Genomic DNA, 14,224 nt, shown 5'->3' with positions numbered 1-14,224 from the left:
TCTCGAAGAACGTGGTACCCTAGACATCTTATTTCTGTGTTTACCTGCACACGGGTGGCAGTTCAGTCCAGGTGAAGGGTCCCGGCCCCAAACGTCGATTGTCCACTTCCCTCCACAGATGCTGCCCGACCCGCTGAGCTGCGCCCGGTGGCTCTGCCCCGGGGTGGGTCTTCCCCAGCGCGGGCAGAGCCACCCCCGCCAAGCGCCGGCAGTGAATCATTTCTGCCTTGGTCATGTGCTCCTTCTGCCCGTCTCCTGGAGCAGGAAGTGGTTGTGTTTAGCTGAGGTGCGAGAGCTCCCATGGCTGCAGGGAGCTGCGAGCCCGGAGGAAAGGAATGGACGGAGAGGGCGAGACGCGGCTCTTCCCCACCCTGTCCCCAGCCATCCCCTCCCTCCTGAAACTGGGGCTGACCATCGCCTACACCGTCTTTTATTCGTTGCTCTTCGCCTTTGTCTACGTCCAGCTCCTGTTGATTCTGCACTATCGGCACAAGAGGCTGAGCTACCAAACGGTGTTCCTCTTCCTCTGTTTGCTCTGGGCTGCTCTGAGGACCATTCTCTTTTCGTTTTATTTCGAGGACTTTGCGCAGGCCAACTCGCTCGGCCCCTTCCCCTTCTGGCTGCTCTACTGCTTCCCGGTTTGCCTTCAGTTCTTCAGTTTAAGCTTGATGAACCTCTACTTCACCCAGGTGAGTACAGGCGCGGTTGTCTCTCGTCTGCAGAAGACACCCAGTTGCCCCAATGCATTCGACTGGACGAGGTAATGTGAACGGCTTTCGTTTATTTCTCCTTTCTAATTGTGTCCGGTTTTGGTCACCCTGTTACAGGAAAAACATCATTAAATTGGAAAGAGTGCAGGGATTTACGAGAATGTTACCGGGACTCGAGGGACTGAGTTATATGGAGAGGTTGGGCAGGCTAGGACTTTTATTCCTTGGAACGTAGGAGACTTGAGGGCTGACCTTATAAAGGTGTATAAAATCATAGGGTGAATGCACACCGTCTTTTTCCCAGGGAAAGGGAACATAAAACTAGAGGGCTTAGGTTTAAGGTGAGAGGGGAAAGATTTAAAGGGGACCTGAGGGGCAACTTCTTTACACAGAGGGTGGTGAGGATCAGATCTCTTTATTAGTCACACGTACATCGAAACACTCAGTGAAATGCATCTTTTGTGTAGAGTGTTCTGGGGGCAGCCCGCAAGTGTCGCCACGCTGCCGGCGCCAACATAGCATGCCCACAACTTCCTAACCCCTACGTCTTTGGAATGTGGGAGGAAACCGGAGCACCCGGAGGAAACCCACGCAGACACGGGGAGAATGCACAAACTCCTTACAGACAGCGGCCGGCTTTGAACCCAGGGCGCTGGTGCTGTAATAACATTACACTAACCGCTACACTACCGTGCCTGAGCTGCCGGAGGAAGTAACACACAAAATGCTGGAGGAACTCAGTGGGTCAGGTAGTGTCTATGGAGGGAAATGGACAGTCAATGTTTGGGTGGAGACCCTTCATCTGGAGAGGCCATTTCCCCCCCACAGATGCTGCCTGACCCGCTGAGTTCCTCCAGCATCTTGTGTGTTGCTCCAGATTCCAGCATCTGCAATCCCTTATGTCTGCCAGTGAAAGTGGTTGAGGCTGGTACAATAACAGCATTCGGATAAGTACACAGATAGGGAAGGTTTAGAGGGATATGGGCCAAATGCAGGCAAATGGGACGAGCTTAGGTGTTCAGTGTAGATGAGTTGGACCGAGGGGGCCTGTTTACGGCCTGTGTGACTCTGACTCTCCTTCCTCAGTCCTGTGAAGCGGTTTGTGGGAGGATTAGTAATTGTTTGACAGCCACCATGCAGTTAGGAGTGGGGTGGGGGGGGGGAAGTGGACAGAGAGGTGAGACTGTGAGGCCTGGGGTAAATGGCCATATAAACATGGAGCAAAGTAAGCCTGTTCCTCAAAGATAAAGATGATAAGAGGCATAGATCGAGTGGACAGTCAGAGACTTTTTCCCAGGGCAACAATGGCTAACACAAAGGGTCATAATTTGAAGGTGATTGGAGGAAGGTATAGGGGATATGGCAGGGGTAAGTTTTTTTTTACACAGAGTGGTGGGTGCGTGGAACGCACTGCCAGCAGAGGTTGTGGGCCCATTTAAGAGACTCTTAGACACATGAATGATAGAAAAATAGGGAGTTATGTGGGAAGGAAGGGTTAAATAGATCTTAGAACAGGATAAAATGTCAGCACAACATTGTGGGCTGAAGGGCCTGTACTGTGCTGTAGTGTTCTATGTCCCCAAGCACTTTACAACTCCCGATGTGTGGTCACTGTTATAATGCAGGAACCCCTGAGGCCAAGTTATCGCCCACTAACATCAATATTGGGAGATGCCGAGGAGAGTTTCCCTTTATCGAGTGCCATGGGATGACTTACTTGAGAGGCAGACAAGGCTGTCTCTAGCATTTCATCTGAAAGACAGCCCACTGTCAGGGCTGGAGACACAAGAGACTGCAGATGCTGGAATCTGGAGCAAAAAAAAACAAGCTGCTGGAGGAACTCAGTGGGTCAGGAGGGAAATGGACACTCGTAGTTTCAGGTGAAGCACTGCGCTGGGGTGTCCTGTGTCCTTCTAGAGTACGTGCTCCAGTCTCTGGAGAGGGGCTTGCACTCACTGATCTCTGGCAGAAGCGAGAGTGCAACTCACATGAACAATCACTAATCCTCCCACACACTGATTCACAGAGTCCTTAAAATATCCAGGAAGATGGTGTGCATTTCACCACAAAATAAACAGAAAATGCTGGAAATGTCCATCAGGTTAGACAGCTTCTGTGGAAAGAGAAACTATTCGCACTTCAGGTATCTTCAGCCTGAAACATTAACTGTTTCCCTTTCCGCAGATGTTGCCTGACCTGCTGAGTGCTTCCAGCATCTTCTGTTTTTGTTTCAGATTTCCAGCATCTGCACGTTTTTAAAATTTTTCATTTACATAGAACATTACAGCACAGTACAGGCCCTTTGGCCCACAATGTCGTGCCGATATTTTATCCTGCTCTAAGATCTATCTAACCCTTCCCTCCCACATAGCCCTCCATTTCTCTATCATTCATGTGTCTATCTAAGAGCCTCTTAAATGTCCCTAATGTATCTGCCCCCACAACTTACCTCTGACATCCCCCTTATACCTTCCTCCAATCACCTTAAAATTATGCCCCCTTGTGTTAGCCATTGTCACCCTGGGAAAAAGTCTCTGACTGTCCACTCAATCTATGCCTCTTATCATCTTGTATACCTCTGTTAAGTCACCTCTCATCCTCCTTTTCTCCAAAGAGAAAAGCCCTAGCTCACTCAAGCTCTCCAATCCAGGCAGCATCCTGGTAAATCTCCTCTGCACCCTCTCTAAAGCTTCCACATCCTTCCTATAACGAGGCAACCAGAACTGAATACAATACTCCAAGTGTGGTCTAACCAGAGTTCTAGAGAGCTGCAACATTACCTCACAGCTCTTGAACTCAATACCCCGACTGATGAAGGCCAGCACACCATATGCCTTCTTAACAACACTATCGACCTGTGTGGCAACCTTGCGGGATCTATGGATGTGGACCCCAAGATCCTTCTGTTCCTCCACACTGCTAAGAGTCCTGCTACTAACCTTGTATTCTGCCTTCAGATTCAATCTCCCAAAGTGTATCACTTCTTTATCTTATTGGTCTGTATTTCACCTGCTGATTATTTTCTGAGAGGTTATTGGGATGGGGACTGGGGCGGTAGTCAAGTGGAGAGGAGGTGAGCTCAGAGATCGATCTGTGCAGATCATTCTTCTGAGGTCTGGATAAAAAAAAATAAAAAATGAACTTTATTGAAGATGTTTCCAGCTGTCCCACTGACCTGATCCTGGGAGCTGTCAAAGTTGTCCTTGCAGGACCTTCCCACAACCTCCTTCCTTTTTGTTGGGATCTTCCATTGGCAGCTGCTAGATCAACATGACACAGGCAGGTGAGATAAGTGGCTGTGCATTGCACAGTTCCAAGCACTTCTCTCTGCCAGAGATCAGCACTCCAGTTGTTGTTCCCATTGGCTGCAATTTAAATGTTATGCTGAAGAGGAGAGGGTGTCTAGTAAGTGAGTAGCCAGACTTGCACTTGTGGTCTCCTGGTGTATGAAGGTGGTCACTGAGAGGAGATGTGAGCAGCATCTCTGCCTTTAGGGTGTAGGTTTACACAGATTAACAATGCATTTTCAATTGACGCTGGATAGAAAGAATAAATGTGGTTTAAAAAATGTTGCACGCAGCCTATTAAACCATCTGCAGTATTAAATAACTTTTCCCACTGTGGTAAATTAAAAAAGTTGAAAGCCAACAGGGTGTGAATGTGATGAGCAGAATACAATAATGCAATTGCGTGGCACCTTTTTATTTATTTACTTTTGGAACCTGGGCTTTGTTAGCCAGACCAGCACTTATTGCCTGTCCCAAATTACTCTTGTGAAGATGGTGGTGGGCCCCTTTCTTCAACTGCTGCAGTCCCTCTGGTGAAGATGCCCCCACAGTTGGTGCGGAGTCTGGATGGTGTACATCTTGAGGGGAACGTGCAGATGGCAGTGTTCCCCTGTGCTTGCTGTCCTTAGTCCTTCTTGATGGTAATAGTTGCAGGTTTGGGATGTGCTGTTGGAGTAGCCTGGGCAAGTAACCGCAATACATCTGTACCATGGCAACGTGGCAGCCACTGTATGCCAGAAGTGGAGGAAATGAATGTTTAGAGTGGTGGATGGTGTGCCAGTCAAACGGGCTACTTCAGCCTGGATGGGGTCAATCTTCATGAGTGTAGTTGGAGCTGCACTAATCCAGGCAACTGTGCATCACACTACTGGCTCATGCCCTGTAGATAGATGGTGGAACTGGTGTAGGTGGCCTTAGGAAGTCAGGAAGTGAGTTACTGCCACAGGATACCTAATCTCCAAACTACATTTTTAATGTAAGAAGATATCTCAAGGGCCTCACTAGGTGAATTGGCATCAATAGTTGCAATCGCACCTTACACAAAGATGATGCTTTTAGAAGTTGATTATCCCAGTTCCAGGACACTACCATAGCAGTTCCTCTGCAAAGTGCCCTCGTCCCAAGCATCTTCAGCTGCTTCATCGCTGATCTTTCTTTCATTATAAGGTCAGATGGAGGGATGTTCACTGATGAATTTACAGTGTTCAATTCCACTCGCAACTTTCAGACAGACTCAGATCTCCAAAAATTGAATAAGCAACCAAGAAATTGGCAGCACACAAAGTCATTAGGATAAAATAATAAACACTTGGTCAAAAAGGTAGCTATTATGGAGATCAAATGAAAATAGAAAAAAACTACAGATGCTGGAAATCTGAATTAGAAGTGGAAAATGCTGGAAACACTCAGCAGGTCAGGCAGCATCTGTGGAAAGAGAAACAGTCAACATCTGAAGAACGAGACTCTGTCAGAGTTCTGTCCTGAAACATTAACTCTGTTTTGCTTTCCACATGCTGTCTGACCTGAGGGTTTCCTGCTTTCATGGACAGTCTAGAAGGAAGAAAGAGACAGCGGAGGCAGAGAGGTTTAGAAAGGTGATACAGTGGGTTAGAACCTAGGCCATGGTTGCTGCTGATGGAACAAAAGGACTGGGTGCTGTGCCAGAGGTATAATCGGAGGTGGTCAGAGGATTGTCGGGAAGGGGGAGGCTGCAGAGCAATGTAAGCTATGGTCTGGTTTGAAATTAGCGATGAGCTTTTTTTATGAGGAATAGGGCGCCAGAACAAAATCCAGTGGAAGTCAGTGAGCACAGGGATGATGAGTGAACGGGGCTTGGGGTGAAGTAGGAAGCAGACAACAGTATTGAATGAGCTCAAGTTCATGCAGTCAAAAATCAGGAGCTTTGCCACAGGGATATTGGAAAGAACTGAGTCTGCAGGTCTCAAAATCATGGCCTGGGCTCTCAGCTGCTGTGGTGCTGAGGAAGGGCGGAAACAGATCCTGTCATGAATGTGGGAAAAGGTAGACTTGAAGACAAAGAGGGCTTGGGATTGCAAGTTCAACTGGAGACGATGACTTTGCTTTCCCAATATTGACTGGCTCATTGACTTGGAGAGAAGATGAAACAAGGTTAATGGTTCAATAAAGGTGATAGACTTTCTCACCTCCTGTCTTGAAAGGGTTTAGTCTGAGTATGGTGTTAAAAGGGAAGTTTGGTGTGGTGAATGTTTTGCCTACAAAACCACCAATTGTAACAGACCCATAAATCTGTCGTGCTATCAGTTAGCAAAAGTGAAATTAAGAGCTAAGAAAGGGGAAGGACTTTAAGACCTTCCTTATACCAAGAAAAGATTTGAGGTTTAAAAAAGGATTAAGTTCAGCGGACCTAGTGTTAAAGAATTGCCTTTGAAACCGCTCATTAACGGGTGAAAAGGTTGATGAGAGGAGGAAGTATCACAAGAACGAGGTACAGTGATGATGTTCCGCAGACACAACTGACTCTCACTCACCAGTTGTCTAGGAATAGACGTGTCCACAGTGTGGAAGGCACCAATGTCGTCAAAAAGACCTGGGGGTTTTCTCTCACACACACCTTCAAATATGGCAGGACTGGTTGAGGTTTTCCTGTTTGGGGGGGGAAAGGAGGGGACACACATGGGATCCTTGACTTTATAAATAGTGGCATAGAATAGAAAATAAAGATGCTATGCTAAAGCTTTATAAAGCTCTCATTAGCTATAGCGATCACTTCTGGGTTTTAGGAGGGACAGCAAGACCCTGTGGTGGAGGGTTGTGGCTGCAGAAGAAATCACATAACTGAAATCCTTCATTATGTCACTTCTGCACCATGACTCCCCAACACCACAAGGAGAGGTTGTATCAACGAGTTCGGAATATCAAGGGTCTGTACGGAGCTGCCTGTTGGAGTCGACGTGTAGATGGTGGGCAGCCGAAGGTGGGCTTTTCATACTTGCCGCCGCTGCTGTTCAAAGATATGAATGGGTTAAGGGAGTGAATGAGGAGGAACTGGGAATGTGCAACATGCCAGAGCTGGGAAGAGACAGGGTTCGTGTGAGTTGTTGAGCTGGAGGAGGTTGCAGAGCTAAACCAGTGAGGGTGTTACATTGAGAAAAGCAGAAGCTTTAGCACAACCCATCAGTTCTTCTTTTTAGGCTGATTTCAGTTCTGTTTTTTGTGCTTTCATTATTCCGTGGCAGATATGTTGAGTTCCTGGATTTGAACATTTCTGTGGCTGTCCCTCCCCCCTGCATCCACTCCGTCTGCTACATCTGGGTGCTGCTCCTGAAGCATTTTAGTTCCACTGCAGTCACCTTCACCTTATAACCCTCCCTGTGGTCTATTAATCATCCCCAAGCTTCACAGCACCATCGGCAGCTGTTCCTTCAGTTTCTAAACTCTGTGATCACCTCCATAACTCTGTTTCCTTCCTTCTTTAAGACTCTCCTTAAAGTAAACTTCCTGATCAAACTTTTGGTCATTTTCGTTCCTATCTTCTGATGAGACTCAAGCGTCACATTTTGTTTTACAATAGTAGTACCCTGAAGTACCTTGAAGATTTAAAGATATTGTGCAAGGACTCAAGAAAATAAGAGCAGGAGTAGGCCACTCGGCCCGTCAAGCCTGTCCCACCTTTCAATACGATCATGACTGATCTGCTCCTCAACTCCTCTTCTGTGCCAGTTCCCCAGACCCTCAATTCCCCAATCTTTCAAGACCTTACCTACGTTTCTTTAGAGCAGCACAGTGGCACAGCTAGGGTGGTGCAGCTGTTCAGTCCTGACCTCGGGTGCTGTCTGTGTGGAGTTTGCATGTTCTCCTGGTGGCCACATGAGTTTCCTCCAGGTGCTGCAGTTTCCTCCCACATGCCAAAAATGTGCAGGTTGGTAGGTTAGTTGGCCACTGAAAATTGTCCCTAGTGTGTAGATGAGGGGCAGCATCTGGGGGAAGTTGAAGAAAATGTGGGGAGAACAAAATGGGTTCAGGTATAGGATGGGTGTAAACATGGGGTTTGATGTATGGACATAGTGGGCCAAAGGGCCTGTTTCTGACTAGGAAATATCTCCAGCAATCTAGCCTCCACTACCCTATGAGGTAGAAAATTCCAAGTTGTTATTTGCTACCAGCATAACAAGACTATCTGATGAATGCCAGTCATTCTTTGTGAAGTATTTCCGTGATGTATTCAGAAGGCATTCTTGGGGAATTTCACCTTCGCTCCCTCACTTTCTCACTTTCTAACTGCAGTTTCAATAGATGGCAAAGAGTGCTGGTTACAGAGATCTATAAACAGCAGCAGAGGGTTCCGTGAGGTTTCAGCTTGGCTTTTTTACTGTTCAGAGCCCTAAATTTAGAATGAGAGAACCTCGCTGAGAGTGTGTGGGACTGCAAAGCTGGGTGTGCCAAGTTGGTGCCATTCTGGATTCTGCAAATGGCATTCAGACTGAGAAGCTCAATGGAAAGCATACTCTGCTCACCACTGGGCAGGTTGCTTTGGATTTCCCATGCCGATCTCCTGCAGCAAGGCATCAGCCGTCACACAAGGGATTGGTGCTGTGTTTTCCCCACCAAGTGGTTACAGGTACTTCAGGATACTCCTGCTGTAAAACAAAGTGTGATGGTTGACCCCCCCCCCATCAGAAGTTATTGAGGAAAATGACCATCTTGTGCTTTAACCCTGGGCTTCCTTTCACTTCACTTTTTACACTCATTGCCGTGCAAAAGGCTGACATATAATTTTGGTTTACATTGAAGTAGTACAGATGGCACAGTTGAGCACCTCCAGTGACTGCAATGAATATGGTGTCACTGAGGTCCAGCCTTGGGGATACCAACTTTCTGTAAGGCTGATTTACTGTTTCCTGCAGTTAAAGGTTAATCTCCACGCTTCTGTTAAGAGCAACCCCAGAGAAAAATCAAAGGAAAATTAAAACAAAATTGTGTGAGGGTTATTTTCTTTTTCTTTGAATATAGAACATAGAAAACCTACAGCACAATTCAGGCCCTTCGGCCCACAAAGCTGTGCCGAACATGTCCCTACCCTAGAAATTACTAGGCTTACCCACAGCCCTCTATCTTACTCAGCTCCATGTACCTATCTAACAGTCTCTTGAAAGACCCTATCATATCAGCCTCCATCACCATTTCCAGCAGCCCTTTCCACACACTCACCACTCTCTGAGTAAAAAAACTTACCCCTGACATCTCTTCTATATCTACTCCCCAGCACCTTAAACCTATGTCCTCTTGTGGCCACCATTTCAGCCCTGGGGAAAAGCCTCTGACTATCTACCCTATCAATACCTCATCATCTTATACACCTCAATCAGGTCCCCCCCTCATCCTCCGTCTCTCCAAGGAGAAAAGGCCGAGTTCCCTCAACCTGCTTTCGTAAGGCATGCTCCGCATTCCAGGCAGCATCCTTGTAAATCTCCTCTGCACCATCTCTATGGCTTCCACATCTTTCCTGTAGTGAGGTGACCAGAACTGAGCACAATACTCCAAGTGGGGTCTGACCAGGGACCTATATAGCTACAACAATACCTCTCAGCTCCTAAATTCAATTCCCCGATTGATGAAGGACAATACACCATATGCCTTCTTAACCACAGAGTCAACCTGCGCAGCCGCTTTGAGCGTCCTATGGACTCGGACCCCAAGATCCCTCTGATCCTCCACACTGCCAAGAGTCCTACCATTAAGACTATATTCCGCCAACATATTTGACCTACCAAAATGAACCACTTCATGCTTATCTGGGTTGAACTGCATCTGCCACTTCTCAGCCCAACTCTGCATCCTATCTATGTCCCGCTGTAACCTCTGACAGCCCTCCAAACTATCCACAACACCCCCAACCTTCGTGTCATCTGCAAACTTACTCACCCACCCCTCCACTTCCTCATCCAGGTCACTTATAAAAATCACAAAGAGTAAGGGTCCCAGTACAGATCCCTGAGGTACACCACTGGTCACCGACCTCCACTCAGAATACGACCCTTCAACAACCACTCTTTACCTTCTGTGGGCCAGCCAGTTCTGGATCCACACTGCAATGTCACCTTGGATCCCATGTCTCCTCACCTTCTCCATAAGCCTTGCATGGGGTACCTTATCAAACACCTTGCTGAAATCCATATACACTACATCTACTGCTCTCCCTTCATTGATGTGCTTAGTCACATACTCAAAAAATTCAATCAGGCTCGTAAGGCAGGACCTGCCCTTGACAAAGCCACGCTGACTATTCCTAATCATATTATACCTCTCCAAATGTTCATAAATCCTGCCTCTCAGGATCTTCTCCATCAACTTACCAACCACTGAGGTAAGACTCACTGGTCTATGATTTCCTGGGCTATCCCTGCTCCCCTTCTTGAATAAGGGAACAACATCCGCAACCCTCCAATCTTCCGGAACCTCTCCTGTCTCCATCGACGACGCAAAGATCATCATCAGAGGCTCCACAATCTCCTCCCTCACCTCCCACAGCAACCTGGGATACATCTCATCCGGACCCGGTGACTTATCTAACTTGATGCTTTCCAGAAGTTTCAGCACCACCTCTTTTCTAATATCTACATGCTCAAGCTTTGAGCATATATCCATTAATTACATGAACAATATCCATTAATTACATGAATTTTGGATAGAAGATTTCTTTGTTTGACAGTCCACTTGGGTAATTAAGGTCCTGCGTGCTTTCAGATAGAGGTGAGGAAGGAATCAGATTTATTATCACTGACTTAGATGACGTGAACTTTGTTGTTTTGCGGCAGCAGTACACTGCAAAGGCATAAAATTACCATGAGTTATAAAAATAAATAGTTGATATAATATAAATAAAGGCAGGCATGGTAGTGTAGTGGTTAGCGTAACGCTATTACAGTGCCAGTGACCCAGGTTCAATTCCGGCCGCTGTCCGTAAGGAGTTTGTATGTTCTCGCTGTGTCTGCGTGGCTTTCCTCTGGGTGCTCTGGTTTCCTCCCACATTCCAAAGACGTACGGGTTAGGAAGTTGTGGGCATGCTATGTTGTCGCCGGAAGCGTGGCGACACTTGCAGGCTGCCCGCAGAACACTCAACGCAAAAGGTGTATTTCACTGTGTGTTTCGATGTACATGTGACTAATAAAGATATCTTATCTTTTATATAAAAAAGGAATAAGGGGGTAGTGTTCATGGATTCATGGACCATTCAGTGGTCTGATGATGTGAGAGACAACTAGTAGTGAGGGGAGGTGGGGAATGGGGTTTTCGGAGCCATGTAATGAAGCCTCCAGAAATACATCCAACCAGAATGAACAACCCTAGATTGTCAGTGAAAGCAGTGAGCACAAATGAACATTAGACACTATTCAGAAGGGCTGAGCATGAGTTAGTACATTTTGCTGGGGTTGTGGAAACATGGTATGTATTGATAAGGCCACGGAGATTATGATTTTCACTGACAGCAGTCCAATTCACTTAAATGATCTCAGAGCTATCAGGGAAAGCTCAAGCACTGACCATTCTGCCTCAGAGCCTCAGAAACTTGTCAGTTTATGTCCCACTGCAGGGATTTTTGCTGATAATTTGGGCATCACTTCCAGGGCTGTCGAGTGGGAGTGCTAAGCTGTCAGAGGTTCTGCCTTTCAGAAGAGATGTCACACCAAGATCCTGCCTGTCCTGTCAGGTGATGCTACAATGGTTGTTCTCAGCATGTTGTTGTGGGACATTACAGTCAACTCATTTCTGTCACATTTCCTAGATTATGACAAGGATTATTATTCAAAAGTACTGAATTGGTTGAGAAGTGTTTTAAAAAATTGTAATGTTGTGAAGGGCACTATATAAATGCAAACTATTCTTTTTAATTTTTAATTGGACTGTAGAGAGTTGTTTGTGAGAGTTGTAGAAATAATCATGAATTAAAGTTAAACCAAGAATTAAAGTACTGATGCAGGGTTTCAACCCAAAACATCGACAATTCCTTGCCTCCCACAGATGCTGTTCGACCCGCTGAGTTCCTCCAGCAGATTGTTTGTTGCTCCAGATTCCAGCATCTGCAGTCTCCTGTGTCTCCATGAATTAATGTTGTTCAGCATTGAGTTAACTTATTTAACTTGTTTCATCCTTATCATTTTGTTATGAAGGACTTATTGCATTCCTTCCTATATTATGTTCAGTCAGTTTGAGCTAGGCATTTGATAAGGTACCCCATGCAAGGCTTATTGAGAAAGTAAGGAGGCATGGGATCCAAGAACTGGCTGGCCCACAGAAGGCAAAGAGTGGTTGTTGAAGGGTCGTATTCTGCGTGGAGGTCGGTGACCAGTGGTGTACCTCAGTGATCTGTCCTGGGACCCTTACTCTTTGTGATTTTTATAAACGACCTGGATGAGGAAGTGGAGGGATGGGTTAGTAAGTTTGCTGATGAATCAAAGGTTGGATGTGTCGTGGATAGTATAGAGGGCTGTTAGAGGTTACAGCAGGATATAGGTAGGATGCAAAGTTGGGCTGAGAAGTGGCAGATGCAGTTCAACCCAGATATGTGTGAAGTGGTTCATTTTGGTAGGTCAAATATGATGGCAGAGTATAGTATTAATGGTAGGACTCCTGGCAGTGTGGAGGATCAGAGGGATCTTGGGGTCCGAGTCCATAGGACGCTCAAAGCGGCTGCGCAGGTTGACTCTGTGGTTAAGAAGGCATATAGTATATTGTCCTTCATCAATTGGGGAATCGAATTTAGGAGCCGTGAGGTATTGTTGCAGCTATATAGGTCCCTGGTCAGACCCCACTTGGAGTACTGTGCTCAGTTCTGCTCACCTCACTACAGGAAGGATGTGGAGGCCATAGAAAGGGTGCAGAGGAGATTTACAAGGACGCTGCCTGGAATGCGGATCATGCCTTATGAAAGCAGGTTGAGGGAACTCGGCCTTTTCTCCTTGGAGAGATGGAGGATGAGGGGGAACCTGATTGAGGTGTATAAGATGATGAAAGGCATTGATAGGGTAGATAGCCAGAGGCTTTTCTCCAGAGCTGAAATGGTGGCCACAGGAGAACACAGGTTTAAGGTGCAGGGGAGTAGGTACAGAGGAGATGTCAGGGGTACGTTTTTTTACTCAGAGTGGTGAGTGTGTGGAATGGGCTGCCGGAAACAGTGGTGGAGGCGGATATGATAGGGTCTTTTAAGGGACTTTTGGATAGGTACATGGAGCTGAGTAAAATAGAGGGCTATGGGTAAGCCTAGTAATTTCTGACGTAGGGACATGCTCGGCACAGCTTTGTGGGCTGAAGGGCCTGAAATGTGCTGTAAGTTTTCTATGTTCTATGAGCTATTCAGATCTGCAAACAATAAACAGTTCAGGAACAGGCGAAGCTATAAACAGGCCAACTAAATCCTATATGTGACAGATGTAAATCGAATGTGGCTTCTCTGACACATATGTTTTGGTCCTGTCCTCTTTTGGAAAAATATTGGAAAGACATTTTTAACATTATCTCAAATGTATTGAATATTGATTTATAACCTCATCCTATCACTGCAATTTTTGGATTACCAAGGATAGAGTCTGGCCATTTATCTGCTTCCGCTAACCGTATGATTGCCTTTGTTACATTAATGGCCAAATGATCCATTTTGCTTAAATGGAAGGATCCAATACCCCCTACTGCTTTTCAATGGTTCTCTCAAACTATATCATGTTTAAACTTGGAAAAAATTAGGAGTGGTACTGTTGATCCTTCGCTTAAATTTGAAGATATTTGGAATCCATTTATTCAATATTTTCACATGATATGGATCCCCTTTCAATAACTTTTCAGTTTGGAGGAACGGAGTTGACGACATAATATTGCTCTGTTTCTACTGAGAAATTTCAGTCCAGTCTTTTTTTCTCTTTTTTTGTTTGTTTTTTTTTTGAAATTTTTCTGTTTGGTTTGGTTTGATATATTGTTTATAATTTTTCTTATTGATTTGGGGATTTTTTTCTTTCATATATATATATATTTATGAAATCTTTTTCTTTTCTTTCTTTTATATTATATTCATTTACTAAGAGATCGTGGGATCTACAGATTTTTAAATATATTTTATTGTTCTTTACGATTATCTAGGCCATGATTGTTCTCCTGATCTCTTTGTATTACATGTACAAACATTGTTATATATTAATCTGTATTAATTTGAAAACCAATAAAAAGATTGGGGGAAAAAAAAGAAACAGGCCAACT

The 14,224-nt window shown here is 45.6% G+C and overlaps 1 protein-coding gene across 1 annotated transcript in view; it reads left to right on the top strand.

Annotated features, from left to right (window-relative positions):
- The first annotated feature begins 236 nt into the window (after positions 1-236).
- Positions 237-14,224, top strand: part of gpr137ba (G protein-coupled receptor 137Ba) — a 33,237-nt gene continuing 19,249 nt past the window's right edge. The window contains exon 1 of the mRNA XM_052024067.1: positions 237-689. Coding sequence (XP_051880027.1) covers positions 336-689 — 354 coding nt within the window. The 5' untranslated portion in view covers positions 237-335. The remainder of the gene's footprint in view (positions 690-14,224) is intronic.

The sequence above is a fragment of the Pristis pectinata genome, chromosome 10 (assembly GCF_009764475.1).
Source record: "Pristis pectinata isolate sPriPec2 chromosome 10, sPriPec2.1.pri, whole genome shotgun sequence".
Lineage (NCBI taxonomy): Eukaryota > Metazoa > Chordata > Chondrichthyes > Rhinopristiformes > Pristidae > Pristis > Pristis pectinata.
The sequence above is the reverse complement of the archived record's forward strand: the minus strand, read 5'-3'. Positions and strand labels throughout refer to the sequence as shown.